This window comes from Camelina sativa, chromosome 17 (assembly GCF_000633955.1).
Source record: "Camelina sativa cultivar DH55 chromosome 17, Cs, whole genome shotgun sequence".
Classification (NCBI taxonomy): domain Eukaryota; kingdom Viridiplantae; phylum Streptophyta; class Magnoliopsida; order Brassicales; family Brassicaceae; genus Camelina; species Camelina sativa.
In genome coordinates this window covers 34,573,892-34,591,213 of record NC_025701.1, presented here as the reverse complement: position 1 = coordinate 34,591,213, position 17,322 = coordinate 34,573,892, and the positions used below count along the sequence as shown (strand labels likewise).

The 17,322-nt window shown below is 36.6% G+C and overlaps 1 protein-coding gene and 1 pseudogene across 1 annotated transcript; both read right to left on the bottom strand.

Annotated features, from left to right (window-relative positions):
• On the bottom strand, positions 1,166-3,347 carry LOC109129995 (annotated as a pseudogene).
• LOC104758943 (linoleate 9S-lipoxygenase 1) lies at positions 3,816-8,563 on the bottom strand. The gene is made up of 8 exons (XM_010481912.2): positions 8,241-8,563; positions 6,613-6,902; positions 5,949-6,522; positions 5,777-5,862; positions 5,593-5,700; positions 5,207-5,508; positions 4,847-5,113; positions 3,816-4,744 (listed from the first exon to the last, which is right to left on the bottom strand). The coding sequence occupies exons 1-8, from the start codon at positions 8,440-8,442 to the stop codon at positions 3,991-3,993; spliced, it is 2,583 nt and encodes an 860-aa protein (XP_010480214.1). The 5' UTR covers positions 8,443-8,563; the 3' UTR covers positions 3,816-3,990.

Below are 17,322 nucleotides of genomic sequence, written 5' to 3'. Positions count from 1 at the left end.
CGGTATTTTTGCTGTACTCAGTAACTCAGTTCATTCTATAAAAAATCTCGTTGAACAAAAAGAAAATAAATAAATAATGGTATCAGAACTAAAACACAAAGTAGAATTGATGATTTAATTTTGTAAGGGTTCGAATTTTTATAAGATGTTATTAATTTGTAGAAAAAGAAATTAAGATATATTATAGTCCTCTTGATATGAAAAGGTTGCTTAGGGACACGCAAAATCCCTATTTAACTGGAATTTTCAATTTTGTCTTCCCCTCAGCAAACCAGTCATATTGTACAAAATTCCAGTTGAATAAAAATTCGTCGGTTTGTCTCATATTCACTAGCATTAGTTTTCTTAAGCATAATACTTAATTGGCACAACTTTTTTAGTGTGATTTGAATAATTGATAAGCACAGTTTCAATAGTTTAGGCTGATTTATTCCGATATTTATAGGCCACACCAATTAATAAACAAGAATCAAGGGTTAACGTGTAGTACAAGTAAACAATCGTATAACACAACCCGGGTGTGAGAGAGGTCCATGATGAGACCTGTTTTTATATGGAGACACTGTTTGGAATTCCTCTGCCAGTAACTCCACCTTCACCGGTCAGAAACAGTAAAGTGTATGGCATCTTAACCAGACCGGTCATGTTCTTGAGATTCTCATCGTCGTTCCTCTCATCAATGTTCCTCTCTATCTCTTTTAATTTTGAAGGTGGGAGAGGCAGAGGTTCAGAGGACATTAACAATTACCCTCAGATAGTCAGATGACTGATGATGCAGAAGGGCTCGCAAAATGGAGAATCTTCAAAGCCATAACAACAGTGACATCTATGAAGCAAAGTTGAGGAGACATAACAACCTCTAGGTGTAGATGGTTCTCAGGAGACACAACAACCTCAGTTCCAATTCGGAGGGAACCAAGCTCCGATCACTTCTTGAACCTTCCTTCTCTAACTGGTTATGTCTTTATTTTTTATTATTCTTTTACAATTTCATAGAGTCTCAGATTTCAAATTCTCAACTTTAACCCTATATAAGATTTTATCATTATAACAAAAGATCAAATGTTAACATCTAAAACAAATAGAAATCCCAAGAAACCGACTGTAATAAAAGAACAGTAAACGTTACATATATATATAAAAAGACATTCATATATTATATGTTTCATATGATGAATTGAACCTGGCATGAATTTCTATCCCTGACAACACTTTTCAAATCATTGAGAACCTCAAGCCTATCTCGATAACTGCAGATGAGGTCTAAGGCGAAAGAAGCTTTCTTCAAGCGATTCGTGTTCTTTAGAATGTATTTCGCCACTTCTATCTCCTCTTTTCGTTTCCGTTTGTAGCCTAGCCACATAAACGTCTCAAGGTGAGACAACAAACATTTAGGAACATTCTCTGGTGGATTCCATACTCCACTACAGTCCGTCCAACCTATGTCCTGAGACAAACAACAAACATTTAGAAAAACGCAATGCAGTTATGTTATTATTAGATCAGCTTTGCTTACATCGATGACCTTGAGTACTTGCAATTTAGGAGAACTATGGAGCATGAAGGAAAGTAGATCCCACCATGCTTTTTTATTTGTACCTAGCTCCAAATAAACCAACTGGTCGAAGATGCTACCGATAGGAAACTTAAATTTGAAGGGTGATATGACCAAGATAAGGCGTTTGACTGAAGTAAGAACTATCAAAAGCTTCTCCTCGGTTATCTCAGAGACTATAGGTGTCAAATGAGCTGTCCAGTGTCCAATGGGTGTGTCCATACGGGCCTTTCTGTATATGGGCTATATTTGGACGGTCCAGAATGGACAATGGACTTGCCCATTGGACAATTTTTTTATTTTTGTTATTTTTTCTTATAAAATCTGAATATTATTTTGTTGTTTTCTGTTATAAAATCTGAATACTGTTTTGTTGTTTCTGTTATAAAATCTGAATATTATTTTGTTGTTTTCTCTTATAAAATCTGAATATTATCTTATAAAATATTACAAATTAATTATCAGGAACATAACAATTCATAATCAGCGTAGATTACAAGAAAAAAATAACAACCCAAGTAGGTAGCTTCCGAGGGATGAATCGAGTCAAAGAACAAAAACTCCGAGTGATTTCTACACGTTGGAGAAAAAGCATTACACATGAAGCTCGTCTCTAAATGCCCTGTTCCACAACATCCTCTCTTCGTGTCTTTAAACCCTGTTTTCGTAACTTGCTAAACAAGAAAAGGTTCTCATAAGGTGACTTGCTGAAAGATTGTATGTATATACCGTATTAGCCAAAGTGCCAAACTTAGACAGCAACAATATTCCCTTCCTCTTCAACAAACTTGAACTCTTCATCACCTACAACATTCAAATCAATAAAGTTAAAAATTCATTACCAATATAGTTCAAATGCAAATAAAAACTAGAATTCTTACCAATATACTGACAGAAACATCAGTTATATTTACCTCCACCAGCTCCGGTACGCTTACAATCAGAGTAGACTCAAAGCCGCAGACCCTTCAATCTTCAAGTATTTCAAAGAAGGAGTATTTATCATATAATACCAATGTTTTAGTTTACAATGGCCATTATGAATTGTTAGTCTTTGTAAAGATGGCACTACAATTTTGCAATTTTTCATCGAGCTACTTATATATTCACGCAATACCAACTCTTGAAGATTAGGACAGCCAGATAAAAGGTTAACAATAGATTCCTCGTCTTTGAAGTCCACACGTTGTAGGTTCAGAGTTCTAAGGGATCAAGAGAAACCGAAGAAGGGACATCCATAACAGCATTAAGCATGAGTTCCAAAGTCTCTAGTGTTTCACAGTTATACAAGCTTCTAGGAAACCTGAAGAACCTTCTGTGGGAGTAAACTTCTTCGAGTACCAACTCACGCACATTGCGGGTTAATGCAATTCCAATTAAGATTCCAAAATCAAGTACATTATCAGGTCCATCTAAACGAACTTTGAGATGTAATCTCTGTAGAACAGGAGCCTTATGTGAAAGCAAAGACTTGCAAAGATTTCCGAGTTCAAGTCTGCGATTTAAACCATCAAACTTGAGTTTAGGCATCACTTTCCAATAAGACTGCCATTGTTTGGACAAAACACTCGTTCTTGCGGCAACTTCTGTAGGAAGTAAGCACAATATCTTCTCAATCAAAACTTCAGGCAACTCGCTAATCCTGTCCGGATTATTCCTACTTTGACTACCCTTTTTGCTGTCAAAAGCCAAAATTAAACAATAACAAAACATATAAGTTGGTTTTTGAGTTTTGGATAGCTTATCAGTTACGAAACCCTAAAACTGACAAAGAAACTAACCTTCGTTTCATTGGAGAATCCTGTGTGTTACTTTTAAAACCTTATGTTTACTCAAACTCCGGCGGTGAATGTTGGATATATTTGAAGGCGAAGAGGGCAGAGTTAGAAGGTTAGGGTTTTTGATTGAGTATTTCGGTTAATAATAATAATCCAATTTGAATATGCCTAGGTTGCTTAGGGACACACAAAAATCCAATTGAATTACCCCGGTTTGTACAACCGGGCAAAAATTGGAATTGGAATTTGATTACTCCGTTTGTAAAACTTAGAATTTTATCTTTCCCTCAGCAACCAGTCATATATTCTGCAAAGTTCTAATTAAATTTCTCCGGTTTGTACAAAACGAACAAAGTATTCCTCTGTTTGTCTCTCACCTTCACTAGCATTAGTTTTTTTTTTAAGTTAAGCATAAAACTTAAAGGTTTTAATTACCACAATGGCACAACTTCATTTCTAAAATGAATTTGGTTTGGATAAACTGATAAGCACAATTAGTATAATAGTATAGAATGTTTTATTCTGATATTTATAGGCCACACCGATTAATAATAACAAGAATCAACGGTTAACGTGTAGAAGAAGTAAACAATGGTATAACAGAACCTGACTATATATGATTCTGTGAGATAGTCCCTGATCTGATGAGACCTTTTTTTATATGGAGACACTGTTTGGAATTCCTCTGCCAGTAACTCCACCTTCACTGGTCGGAAACAATAAAGTGTACGGCATCTTAACCAGACCAGTCCTGTTCTTGAGATTCACATCGTCGTTCCTCTCATCCATGTTCTTCTCAATCTCTTTTATCTTCTCACCAAACTTCTCAAACGCATCCGACGCCTCTTTCTCAGCAGCCCATTCTTTAGAATCTCTCTGTCCCAAATACACTTCATCGCTCGAATGAGTAGACAGAATCTCAATCAAAGATATCCCAAGAAGTGTCTGAAGCTGAGCTGTGATCGTCTTAAAAAACACTTTGTCAGGGTTCTTCTCAAGTTCTGCAAACTCTGGAGTGTTTTCCTTTGGCATGAACTGACGGCTTATGGTCGGTCGGTTTGGGAGGTATCCAGCAATCGGGTACTGTCCGAAGTTAACCGCCGCATGAAGAGCAGAAGCCACCCATATAATGATGGTGCAAGACTCCACAAGCTCTTCTCGGTTTTGCATTTTAGGCCACCATGGTTCTGACTTTTTGTCTCCATGACCTTCCTCGCGCACCTCCTTCCACCAGGCTTGGAGCTCAGTGTCCCTTTGGATATCCTCATCTGTCTTGTAGAACAAGGAAATGTAGTCTCTGACCCAATATTCAATAGCATACCAAACCTCAAGCCCATCAACTGCATAAGGATAGTCTTTTATCCTCAGACGTAACCCATGTGGTGCTTCTGGGTCATCAACGGCCATCCCTCTGCAATTGAAAAGCCAAAACATCAACAGTTTCTGTGATCAGAGAATGTTACATTCCGTTGACTAAATGCATTAGGCCTAGAGCTAAGAGTATATGCATTACCTCTTTTTAAGTTCTGCAGGCAACGCTTGATCAGGGAAGGTCCAGTGGTTCTTGTAGATGAAAGATGACATCTCCATGGCATATTTAGAAGGGAAGACAGTGATCTCAAAGATACCACCACCATTGATCAAGATTTGCCTAGCAAGCGCATTGATGTTCATGGTATCACGGAAGTGAGGTTCAAGGAGCTTAAAAACCGGGTGAAGAACACTCAGCTGTCTGTTTGTGGCAATCACAAAAGGCTCAATCGATGCGTGTGTTTGCGTCCTGCAAAAAACCAAAAACATTAACCTCAAATCATATAGATAAAATAGTTTTCTTCCCGCAACTTAAACCATTTTGTATCCATTAGACCATTACCAGTGGCTAATAAGCTGATGATTTCCAGAGTCATTTACGCCCACAAAAGCCTTTGCCAACTGCCACAGCGAGTCGTAGACCCCTTCACCAGGAGTATATACTTCACTCACTGCTCCAAATTTGTCTCCATCAGGATGAGGCAAGCTCAGCTCTATCACCAATGGCTTCAAAGTCCCATCATTTTTCAGAAACAGAAGTGTCCTAGATGCATAAGTCTTGGTCGTGGTAGTGTTTATACGTCCCAAGTATGGCATCAGTGTGTCATGGTGGTCCAATATAAACAACCTTTCCTTCTCTAGAGCCTGAAAATAGCAAAAGACAAGATGTTTAAAATTGACTCTGTATCAGATCAATGCTTTAATTAATATGTGACATTAGTTTTTTACCTCTTCAACAGTGAGCCCATCTAAGCTTTTTTCTATGTGGCTTTTGGTGATTGTACTGTTCTGGTTACCGTATAATTCACTGTCAAGCTTGCTTTTAGGAGGAAACTCCTGCAAGTTAACATACCAATAGCCTGTAAGACAGCAGAATAACTTAAGAGAAACCAATGTTAGTTATGGATTTCACCTGAAGAAGTTGAATAACAACAGGGTTTAGCCCTGCCAACATTTCTCTAGCGAATTCCTCATCTGTTCTCCATGCAGTTTTGTCCTCTAGTAAAGATGCAAATCGAAATTTGTTACACTGGTAAACGTTATTTAGATGTAATCTTAGGAATATATAAGAAATGTGGATGTACCTTTGATGACCTGAGGAACTGGATACTTAAGGAACTTCTGGCCATCTGTTCTGAATATTTCTTTTAACATCTCAAGAGGTATATTCTTAACAATACTATCAATCAAAGCCTGGTTTGGTAGATCGATTCCTTCTTCGTATATCTTAAGAACATCTTCAAAAGAATCAAACTCATTAGGAGTCTTGTCGAACACAGCCTCAAGTGCAGGCTGGATAATCTGAGCAATTGCTTTCAGAGCGTAAGCAAGGAAATCAGACATCTTCAAGTGTCCAAATCTCTCATCTCGCGGAACATATATATTTAGGCTTGATGTGATCGGTAACCTGCTCTCGGTTTGAGGATCTTCTTTAGTTGGTTTCCTCCCGGTTCTTCCTCTTCTTGGGTAAGGATACTCTTGTGTCCCTCCGAGTACAGGCCGTGGGTTCTTTGGTGGGACGCCTAAATCGTTGTAGTAAGCATAGTCATATACTCTGTCCCATTCCTTTAGCTCTCCTTCACCGGTTCCTCTCAGTTCCACTAGCTCTTCTTCTCTGTACTTGAGCAGCGTTGCAGGTGTTTCATGTGGAAGATAAGTCTGAAACAGATGTGAACATTAGATTGATATCAAGAAAACATATTTAGACTAATACTAGTCAAGAAAAGAAACGGAGAAGTGTTTAGTTACCTTGTTGGAGAAGAAAACTCGGTCTTTGGTGTAGTGTTTAGCAGGGTAAATCCAAGAATTGCATATGTAATGGACCCTGCCATGGCCTGGAACGTCTTCAAGTGTGAGACTTTTGAGAAAAAACTCGCTGAAATGGCTGTTTCTGATTAAGAAGGCTCCAGGGTAACCAAAATCGCTGTCGTAGTCGAACGTGACCTTAAAGGCTGATTCGCCTGCGGTTAAGGACGTGATTGTTGTGATCCAATCCTCCAAATGAGCAGTCTTCCCTAGTTTCCCTTTAGAACCGTTTGCTGCAAAAAAAAAAAAAAACAAAAAAAATCACAAATAACACAAAAGTTATACAGTATTAATTGTGTATTATAACATATTTTTTAATTTCTAAAATTTTTATGGTATCTACTATTATGAAAACTATTAAACGTGATTATGGTTCCAAATCAAATGGAATATATATTTCGTTTAAGATATGGAATAGATTTTCTCTTTTGGGACACAATTACCCACACTCTGTTTCCTGCTCTGTAAAAGAGTAAAACAGTCAGAGCATTTTTAAGCATTCGTGACTAGAAGTACTTACTACTAAGTTTTTGCTTTTAACAATATCATCCAAATCCAAACATAAATTATATATATCTAAAGAAGTATTTCCACAAAATTAGTTACATTAATTAGAAATGACTGACAATTGGATTTAAAAATAAGATGACATTTGATTTAACTATGTAGGAGATTTAAAATCTAACAAAATTCGTTTTTCTTCTGTTTGTGTTTTTAATTTTAATATTTAATATTAATAACCGAAGTAAACAATCTATTTTTTTTTTGAAATAACTAGCATGGGAGAGACAGGAAAGAACGGAAAAAAAATTCATATTCATATTTCAATACCTATATTTTAATTAAAATTTAATATATCTTATATTAATATAAATATATTTTGTCTGATCAAATAAATATTTCAAATTAAAATTTAAACATTTATATGAGCAGAAAAAAACAGAATTTTCAATTTTATATTATAAATTAAAAATATATATTAAAGAAGGAACAAAGGTAAGACAAAAAGAAATTAAATGATTTATTCGTCTTTCTTGACACAGAGAATAATTGTTTTTTTTTGGCCTTTTAAGAGAAAAAAGAAAGAAAGAAAAAGCCAAAATTATTCCCAAGCTTCTTTTTTTTTTCCTTCGTTCCAAGCTTTCTTGTTAAAGAAGTTTCCACACAACAAAACAAACAAATTACGAAATTTGATAATTTTTCAAGTACGACCATTTATTTAGAAATTTAGATTATCAACAAAAAAAATGGTCTCACAAGTTTACTTTTAATTAGTTTCGCAGTAGTATATATCTTCTACTAGACGTGTAACGTGTTCTCTGGTACTGTTTCCACAATTTACTTCGCAATAAATGTTATTATAAATCATGGGGTAATATTTATGATATGTAGTGGTGACTTGGTGTGGGTAAAACAAAAAGCAAAAAGAAAATAACAAAAAAATATTGGTAATCGCGAACTTAATCTATATAATAATTAGTTAACTATTTTTTTCAAAAGAACAAACGAAGAAAACAAAATCAAAAATTTGAAATTCGAAAAAAAAAAAGAAATAGGAAGAGAAGTTTTACCAGAATCAGTAACATCGGAGCTGATGAGACGAAGAGTGATTTTGTTACCGAGGAACTCATGGAGACGATCGAGGAACGAAGCGTTGAAATCGTTGAAATCGAGGACGTTCTTCTTCATCAGAACCACCGTTCCTTTCACCTTCTTCGTCGTCGTTTCATCACTTCCGCCGCCGGTTAACAGATCCACAAGTTCTCCGATCATCTTTGAGTTGGAGTAAAAAGATTCGCTCTCTTTTTTATTTTTTTTTGCTCTGATCTAATCTCTCACTGTGTGTTTTATGAATGGTGTGATTAGCGTCGGTTTTGTGGGTATTTATAGAGGAAAACTTTATGTCGTAGTAGCCTTTTGTATAGGGCATTTGTGTTTTCATTTAATTGGATTAAAAAACTTAGAGAAGTGGTTTTTTTCTTAGTTCATTTGATTAAGAGAAGATTAAGTAATTAATTGATCCGAGTTTATTGATTTTTTTTTTATAAATGTAACTAAATAATTATTGGAAAAAATGTTTAGTAATCTTGATAATGTGAAATGTCATGCATACGCTGTTTTGGGGTATATAGGTTGTGTGGCAAAGGATAGGCTNAACCATTATTTTAGAGGTTTATAATTTAAAAAAAAAAAAAAAAAAAAAAGTAGCCCAATTCTGTCTATGTTCATCTCTGTTTTATTACATAAATTCAAAGACTTCTTTCATTTGTTACCAGATTTGTTTGAAACTATAAGGGAAAATAAAGAAAGACCATATACATGGTAGACAAAAGACTGCGTACCCCATTCATAGGATTGACCCAAAACCTTACGATATACGTACATCCGAGAACGACACTTTTAAATGTATGATTAAACGTTGCCAAAAGGAATAAAAAGAAAAGAAAAGACCAATTTATAATTGAACCGAGACTGTAAAATATGGTTGAACCCAGCTGTAGTTGTTAATAAATGTGATGTGAGTATGTGACCATATGGGATGGTGGCGCAGTGTTACATTTACTGCATTAGCATCAATATTTTTACAAAAGTATCAAATCAATTCCTTCTTTTTTAAACGAAATTGACCAACAAATTTTTTTTGTTATTCGTGTATCAAATAGGGACGAATTAAACTGTTACCGGTGATGATAGTATATATATATATATATATATATGATTATTCTATTACAAATGATTTATTTAAACTTTATGAAACTAAAACGAAAATATATGATGATAATATTAGAAAATACAATAGTGCACACAAAAAAAAAACCTAAAATCCTAATGTTGATTAACAGATTCTAAACGGTCAAATTGATATTTTAATTTTCTAATTTATACATGGTATACAAATAAGTACCAATATCCAAAACATGACATTGTAACTCTTTTGCTTATCCTTGCAGCTTTTGAATTTAACAGATAATTTCATCCTTAACGTTCACCTAATTAATCAACAATTAGCGATGGAAGAAAAAGATATCAAGGGAAGATGCAGCGAATCGTATTCTCATTTCTCCAAATGTTTCAATAAAGATGAGAATTTGCTGTCTGACTTCGATGCCTGATCAAACTGTTTAATTAAGTTTGATATATAAATTAAATATAATTATTGTTTTATAGAATTAATTAATTTATGTTGGAGGTAATTTTTATATTTACAGCAATTGTCTATCCCAAAAATAACACGTGAAATTAAAAACACGTGGAGTTTTTGTCTGTGTGCATACCTAATCGTCATGGAGTTTAATTAGCTTGACTTGTTGGTCTTGGCCAATTTGACCAGATCAACTAAACATACCATAACTAATATTGAAAATTTGTACATGTATTAGACCTTTTTTTATTAACAGACACTCGTACTTATATAATGATTATATTTATAATGATCGATTTGAACATCTGAGTAATAGAAAACAAGTTTTAGTTAAGTATTTGATTCATCTTGATGGATGACTGATGATTGTTGATTAAAAAAATTGGATTAGCCTAAAATATGATATATAGTTCTGAGAAGTACTCGTGAGATACTATATATTTACGTTATATGTTGACATGAAAAATAAGCAAATGTTTTATTTTAAAATTTGATTATTGTGGGTTTTTTTTTTTAAGTTGACTTTGTAATGGTTATCATCAGATTATATAATATGACTTATACACGTCAGAGTATAATTAAGGGATTGATTTATAGTTATTCAAATCGCAAAAATTAATAATTCTGGTTAAACCGCAAATCTTCTAACCGCAAATCTTCTAATATTATATAATCTTCAGATTATATATATATATATATATATATATATATATATATATATATATATTATATTAGATTAGGACCTGATGTACGGGTTTTAAATTGTCAAATAAAAAAAAAATTAATCTTTTGCTATAAATAATAACTACTTTTTGGAAGTTGATATATATAAATATTTGTAGTTAGGGATTAATCATATTCTCCTAAATGAAATTTGTTTTTTCATTAATTTTACATTAATACACTAAAATATTAAAATAATCTAAAATTAAAATATCAGCAACCAAAATTTTTGCCAAACATTCATAAATTTTGCCAAACATTCATAAAGTTTTGCCAAACATTCAAAATGAATATTATTATTGCCAAACTTTAAAAACATTCCACAACTTATTCATATAATATTTTACATGCAAACAACTCGTCAAAGCGTCATCTTAGGAAAAACATCCGTTAACTCTAAGTTTTATCACAAAGAAGGTGTTTATACACCAAAAAAAAATATTATTGTTAAAGTATACTCTTTATCACAACTTATACAATGGGTCTATGAACAAATTGAACCAATTTTATATCCCTTTGCTTTCACTTTGACATAGTTCATTTAACCACTAAAATTGTTGTGTCATAGTTTCTTTAACCAATAAAATTGTTTACTCATAAAAAAAAACATTAGATAAAGTATCTCCACCATTGCAATAAGTTTATAACCAACCTAATAAAAACTGAGAAATTGAAAAAAAGAAGAAGTTTATTTGACATAATACAAAAAAAAATTGAAAATTATAAACATAATAACATATGAGACTTGGATAATTCATAGATATAAATAGAAACTACAAATACTACAACATAATAATTCTTTTTCAAAAATAATTTTTTTCGATATTACATATCTTTAACTTAAAAAAATATTACAAAACTTTATTTTAAATCATCACATATTTCTAACTTGATAATCAAATTGAAGTAAATAAATCTAAAAATACTACGTTAAAAAGTAAAACAAATTAAGAAGAAGGAATATAATCAAAAACTAATCTTTCAAATCCTTAACTGAAAAAAAAATTGAGTAACATATAAAATTTTAATTTACATCATCACAGATTTATAATTGATAATGAAATTGAAAGAACTAATATAATATTTTAAATTAAATAATGATACATGTTTTTTTTTTGTCAAAGACCGTGCTGTCATTTAAGATGAGTTTGGTACAAAGTTAAGAGACCTCATAAGTGCCTCTTTTGCTGCCTTATCGGCTTTTACATTTTCCTCTCGTTTAACAAAGATAAAGTCGCAAAAGTCGAAACAAAGAGAAAGCAAAAGGATGTTGTGTTGAATCCCACAGAGCTCCTTCAATTGGAGATCCAAATTGAGTGCTTTGATCAGCAAATGCGAATCTGAAGCAAAAGAAACGTTTCTAAAGCCAAAGTCGAGAGCTTGGGTTCGTGTTGTAGAGCCATAGCCTCTGCCATAAGAGGGGATCATACATTTCCTGCTGTAGCCATGCCCTGCCTCTCCGATCGGGAGAGTTGCTGTTCGAAGACCCATCCAAATCCAGCAAGTCTTGATTCCTCATTCCACGCAGCGTCTGAGAAACACCATAATGTGTCGGTTGTGAAACAGTGGATCTGTGAGGAAGGTTTTGTCGGATTACTTCTCGCGGCTGGGATCTGAGCAGAGGTCCATTCTTTAGCTTGGAGAATAGATCTGGAAACTGCATCACAACTTGACAGGCAGGTATGTTTGAACAACTTCTTATTTCTGGTGGTCCACAAGGTCCACAAGATCCAAGGGGAAAGCGAGCCGTGAATTGGTCCGATTGGTGGGAGGCTCAGAAGCTTGTTCGAGGCCTCGATCCCCATCTGGCAACTTATAATACTAGAAGGATTAAGGGGGGGACTTGAAGGGCCGCATCCCAAACTTGTTTTGCATAAGAGCAATGAAACAAGAGATGCAATATCGATTCCTCTTCCCCACAATGGGGACATCAAGCTTGCGAATTCATACCTTGATGCTGTAAGTTTTTCCCCACCGGTAGAGCCTCCATCATAGCTTTCCACAAATTGAAATAATTTTTGGGGCACATTGTAGGTTCCATATTTCCTTGATCCAATTAAAGCTTTGCGGGCTGGGGGATTGCCTCGGATCAATGTCCATCTTTTGTGCCGCATGATAAACCGGTTTTGCACTATAAGCTCCATCTTTGGTTGCTAACCAGATATATTTATCCTTTGCACCCATCCTGCTTGGTCGTAGACCAAGGATTTCCTGTTCATACTGGAGTAGGATTTCTTGGATCATTTCTCTATTCCAATCTTTGGAGTCCGGGCAAATAAGATCTTTAACTAACAAATGTTGGGCTGTTTCTGATGGTGGGCCGACTGGAGACAATGGAGATTCAAGGGAGATCCACAGAGCTGACTAAACCATCGTATCCTCTCCCGATCTAATGGCTATTCCGAGTTGTGTTTTTACAATATCACGGCCTAAGCAAATACCCCGCCACCCATGGGAAGCAGTGGTAGACACTGAGTAGTCTAGAAAAGAAGCAGTGTTGCAATATTTACCCAGCAAAACTCTTGCCAGAAGAGAGGATGGCTTAGTAAGTATTCGCCAACTGACTTTTGCAAGTAGAGCATGGTTAAAACATGTAATATCTTTAAAACCTAACCCACCATCTCTCTTTGTTTTTTTCATCTTTGACCAGGCAAATCCAAGACATTTGCTTCTTCTCTGCGGAGGAATCCCACCAAAATCGAGTCAGAGCCGACTGATTTCTCTTGCATAAGGAGCCTGGAAGTATGAAGCAGGACATGGTATACGTCGGCATAGCAGCCAAGACTGATTTGAGCATGGTGGTTTTGCCAGCTGTAGACAGGAATCTTGATGAATAACTTCTAGCTTTTTGGTTTATTTGATGTATGATCTGGTTAAAAAGGTCTCGCTTCTTCCTGCCAAACATCTCAGGGAGACTTAGGTACTTACCTAGCCCTCCTACTCTTTGGATACCCAGTATTCGTTGAGCCTCAACTTTAATGTGTTCTTCGGTTTTTGAGGAGAAAGTTATTGCAGATTTTGATTTACTAATCATCTGACCAGAGGCTTCTTCATATTTCTTCAGAATTTTCATCAAGGTTTGGCAAATTTTGGAATCTGATTGGCAAAAGAACATTGTATCATCAGCAAACAGTAAGTGATTGATCCGAGGGCTACCTTGAGAGACCCGTAAGCCAAGTAATCTCCCATCTTGTTGTGCTCTATTGCATAGGCCTGCCAACACTTCGGTGCAAATGATGAACAGGTATGGAGATAGGGGATCTCCCTGTCTTATGCCTCTACAAGGTAAAACTGATCCCTGTGAGGATCCATTGAGTAGAAAAGCATATGATACCGTAGTAACACATTTCATGATCCACGTTATCCATGTTTGGTGAAATCCCATTTTCTCCAAAACTAATTCTATAAACTCCAATTCTATGCGATCATAGGCTTTGCTTATGTTTGTTTTGACGGCCATGAAACACCTCTTTGTTGCTCCTGATGTTTTGAGAAAATGCAGGGCTTCGTGGGTGATTAAGACGTTATCGGTGATAGCTCGCTTAGGAACAAAGGCGGATTGGATTTCTGAGATAATGCCTTGTAGCACCGGTTGTAACCTCCTAGATAGGAGTTTTGATATGATCTTGTAGAACACCCTGCAGAAGGCAATAGGTCTGTATTCTGCCATCGTTTGTGGACTTTGAACCTTAGGTATCAGTCTGATGTGGGTTTCATTGATGCTTTGTTGCAGGGTCGCAGAGGAGAAGAAAAATTGGATCTCCAGGATAATATTTGGTCCCACCGTCCCCCAAATGTATTGAAAGAAGTTGACAGAGAAACCGTCAGGCCCTGGTTCCTTATCTGCGTGAATGGAGAAGCAAGCTTTCTCAATTTTATCTGGGGTTGGTAAAGCAACCAACTTCTGGTTTTTCTCTTCTGTTATGCAGGGAGAGATTGATTCATCTACAATCGCCGCCTTTCTCCCTGGTGGGAGGTAAAGAGATCTGAGAAATACTCCGAGATCACTTTGAGGATTGCTTCCTCCTCAAAGGTATGATTTCCATCTTTATCCTCAATGAATGAAAACTTGTTGAGAGTGGTTCTACCTCTGGTAATAGAGTGAAAGTAACTGGTGTTTTTGTCTCCTAGTGCTAACCAAAGCTGTCTGCTCCTTTGTTTCCAAAATTCCTCTTCTACCTTGAACGCCAAGAGAAATTTGTTGTTAATGGAGGATATCAGCGTCTGGTCAGGATCTAGGTTTGTCATAGCAGCTTCGAGTTGAGATTTTAGCTCCTCAATTTGTTCTTTGTTGTTCTGGTATTTGTTTTTTGTCCATTCTATGATTTTTGAGCGATACCGAATGATTTTTTCTTCCACCCTCTCCTCTTCATTAGAAGTCCATGCTTCCTAGATTAGGATTTTAACTTCCACGATATCCTTCAGTCGTCTATCGTATCTGAAGACCCATTTCTTTTTCTTTTTTTGTGAGATCCAGATGAGTGAGCAATGGTCTATGGTCTGAGCCCTCAAAGTTTAGGTACTCGCACCGGCGAAAAGGGTACACCTCAGCCCAAGCAAAGTTTGACATGGCCCTTTCCAGTCTACAGTGGATTAGGTGGTCGCCTCTTTTTCCTCTCCAAGAGAAGAAATTTCCATAGTGTCGCACATCAAACAAGTCGCATTCTGCCATAAAGGTACATATATCCACAAATGAGCCTTTGTATCTTAGGGGACCTCCTTGTTTTTTTGAGGCATCAATTATATCGTTGAAATCTCCCGTCAGATATCAGGGATCAACCCTATTCACTCTAATATCGGTTAGCTTTTCCTATATGACTTTACGCTTTGACCTCTCAGGTTCACCATACAGGAAAGTAGCGAAGAAGGACTTACCTTCCGCCTTGATTTTTGTATCGATAAAGTTTTGACAACTTGATAGCACAGAGAGTGCTTACCAGGATAATGGAGCCACTCCAACTTTTTTTGCACCGTGTCATCAGGGTTCTTGGTTTCCATGAGGAATATAATTTCTGGAGATTCCTTTGTGTGGATCTCCCAGAGACGCTAGACTGTTATGGGATTCCCCAACCCACAACAGTTCCAGCTCAACAGTTTTAAGGAAGAGAAGGAGGTGGATCTTGAAAATCCACCTTCTTTTTAACCATTGCAGGGATCATGTTCCTTATCGGTATTGATGCACCAGAAGATTGCTGAATATTCTTTCCGGATGGAAGATTGTTTTGAACGGCTTGGGATTTGTTAAGGGATCCAGTGGATTCACCTCTAGAGGAGCCTCCTTTGGTTAATGTGTCCTTTCTTTTAGGTGGGCTCTGTATCATACACTTATTTCTTTTACTGGATTTTGCACCGTTTAGACAAAGAGGGCTCCTGTTAACCGGTTTTGGTAGGGGGGGACGCCCTCTTCTCTTTTTTTGAGGAGCGATATTGTCTTGCTAGATGATTGCAGGGTGAGTCAGTAGGTTCTGATTTTTCTTTGTGTTTACCAGGTGGGGACTAGTAATCTCTTCCCGGTGTGATTGATTGGCTAAAATAGCCGCCTCTACAATTCGATTTGCTGTCTTAGCAGTTAACCCCTTTGACTCTCCTTGAATGACTCTGCATTTTCTAGTTGCACTTTCAATAGGATCTGGACAGCTTATATATTGCACTGTGACTTCACGAAGCTCCTCCAACACTGCTTCTGTTGCAGGGATCAGAGGTGGGAGAGGAGGTGTGACCTCTGCAGAGGTAAGGGATCGCTCGAGGGGAGGTCTTATTGGTCTAGAAGTTTCAGAACTCTCAGTTCTTAGGTTATTTGCCGAGATTTCTTTTGCTCGCCATTGCAGATTAGGGGAGGCTCGTCTAGGAGCCTGTCTGTGATTCTCCCTATCAAAGTCGTCCCTTGGCAAGGATTGGGATCTTGAGCCTGAGCTTCTGCTAATCGAAGGTCTGTAAGTAGGTCGGTTTACTTGGTAAGGGTTACGTCGTTCTGGGTGGTGATCTTCACAGTAGATCTGATTCTCGAGGAAGGAGAACGATTATCCTGGTAATTTTCCATACTCCGAGAGAGTTCGAGGTTGTCATATTGATTTTCTTTACTTTTGGGGGCTGTAAAGTTGTCCTGTGGAAGATAGTAGTTTCTCTTCACTTCCGGAGGGGCAATAGATGGGGCAGGCTTCTGATTGATTATGTTTTGTTCTTGTTCTGCTAGAAAACCAGGCCAATGACGTTTTTCATGGGTCAGACGATGACAGTAGTTCTTTAGACCCTTGTACTCTAGGGAGATCAGAGCTTTCATTACCATCTGGAAAATCTACCATCTTCTCCTTCGTGATGGGTTGTAGGCCGTTTAAGAGTACACGGATCTTTACAGTAGTATTTGTGATCTCCGTGTCCATAAGCTTGCCTAGTTCCTCCCCTAAGGACTGCAACATCTTATATTCCCAATAGTGTTTCAGGAGACCCTGGATCTCAGTCCAAAAAGGTATCAGCGAGGGAAAGGTATAGGATATAACTGGTTCCTATCTTTGTAGAATGACCATCCACTGGTCATAGTGGTAGGGTCTGTTGTCCAGAGCCTTTTGGAGATCTTCCTCGTACTCAAAACAAAACTGGAAGCACCCTCGACCAAGATCTGACCCGGTTGCTTTGCCGCGCAAGTTCCATCTGTTTACAAGGAAAGGGAAGAGGGACCAAAGACACTGAGCAGAGGGGTTTCTAAGCCTCCCAATCAGGATAAGAGAATTTTCCTCAATCAGCACTGATGTATCCATTTCGGGTACTCTGATACGCTTTCGGGGGGGGGG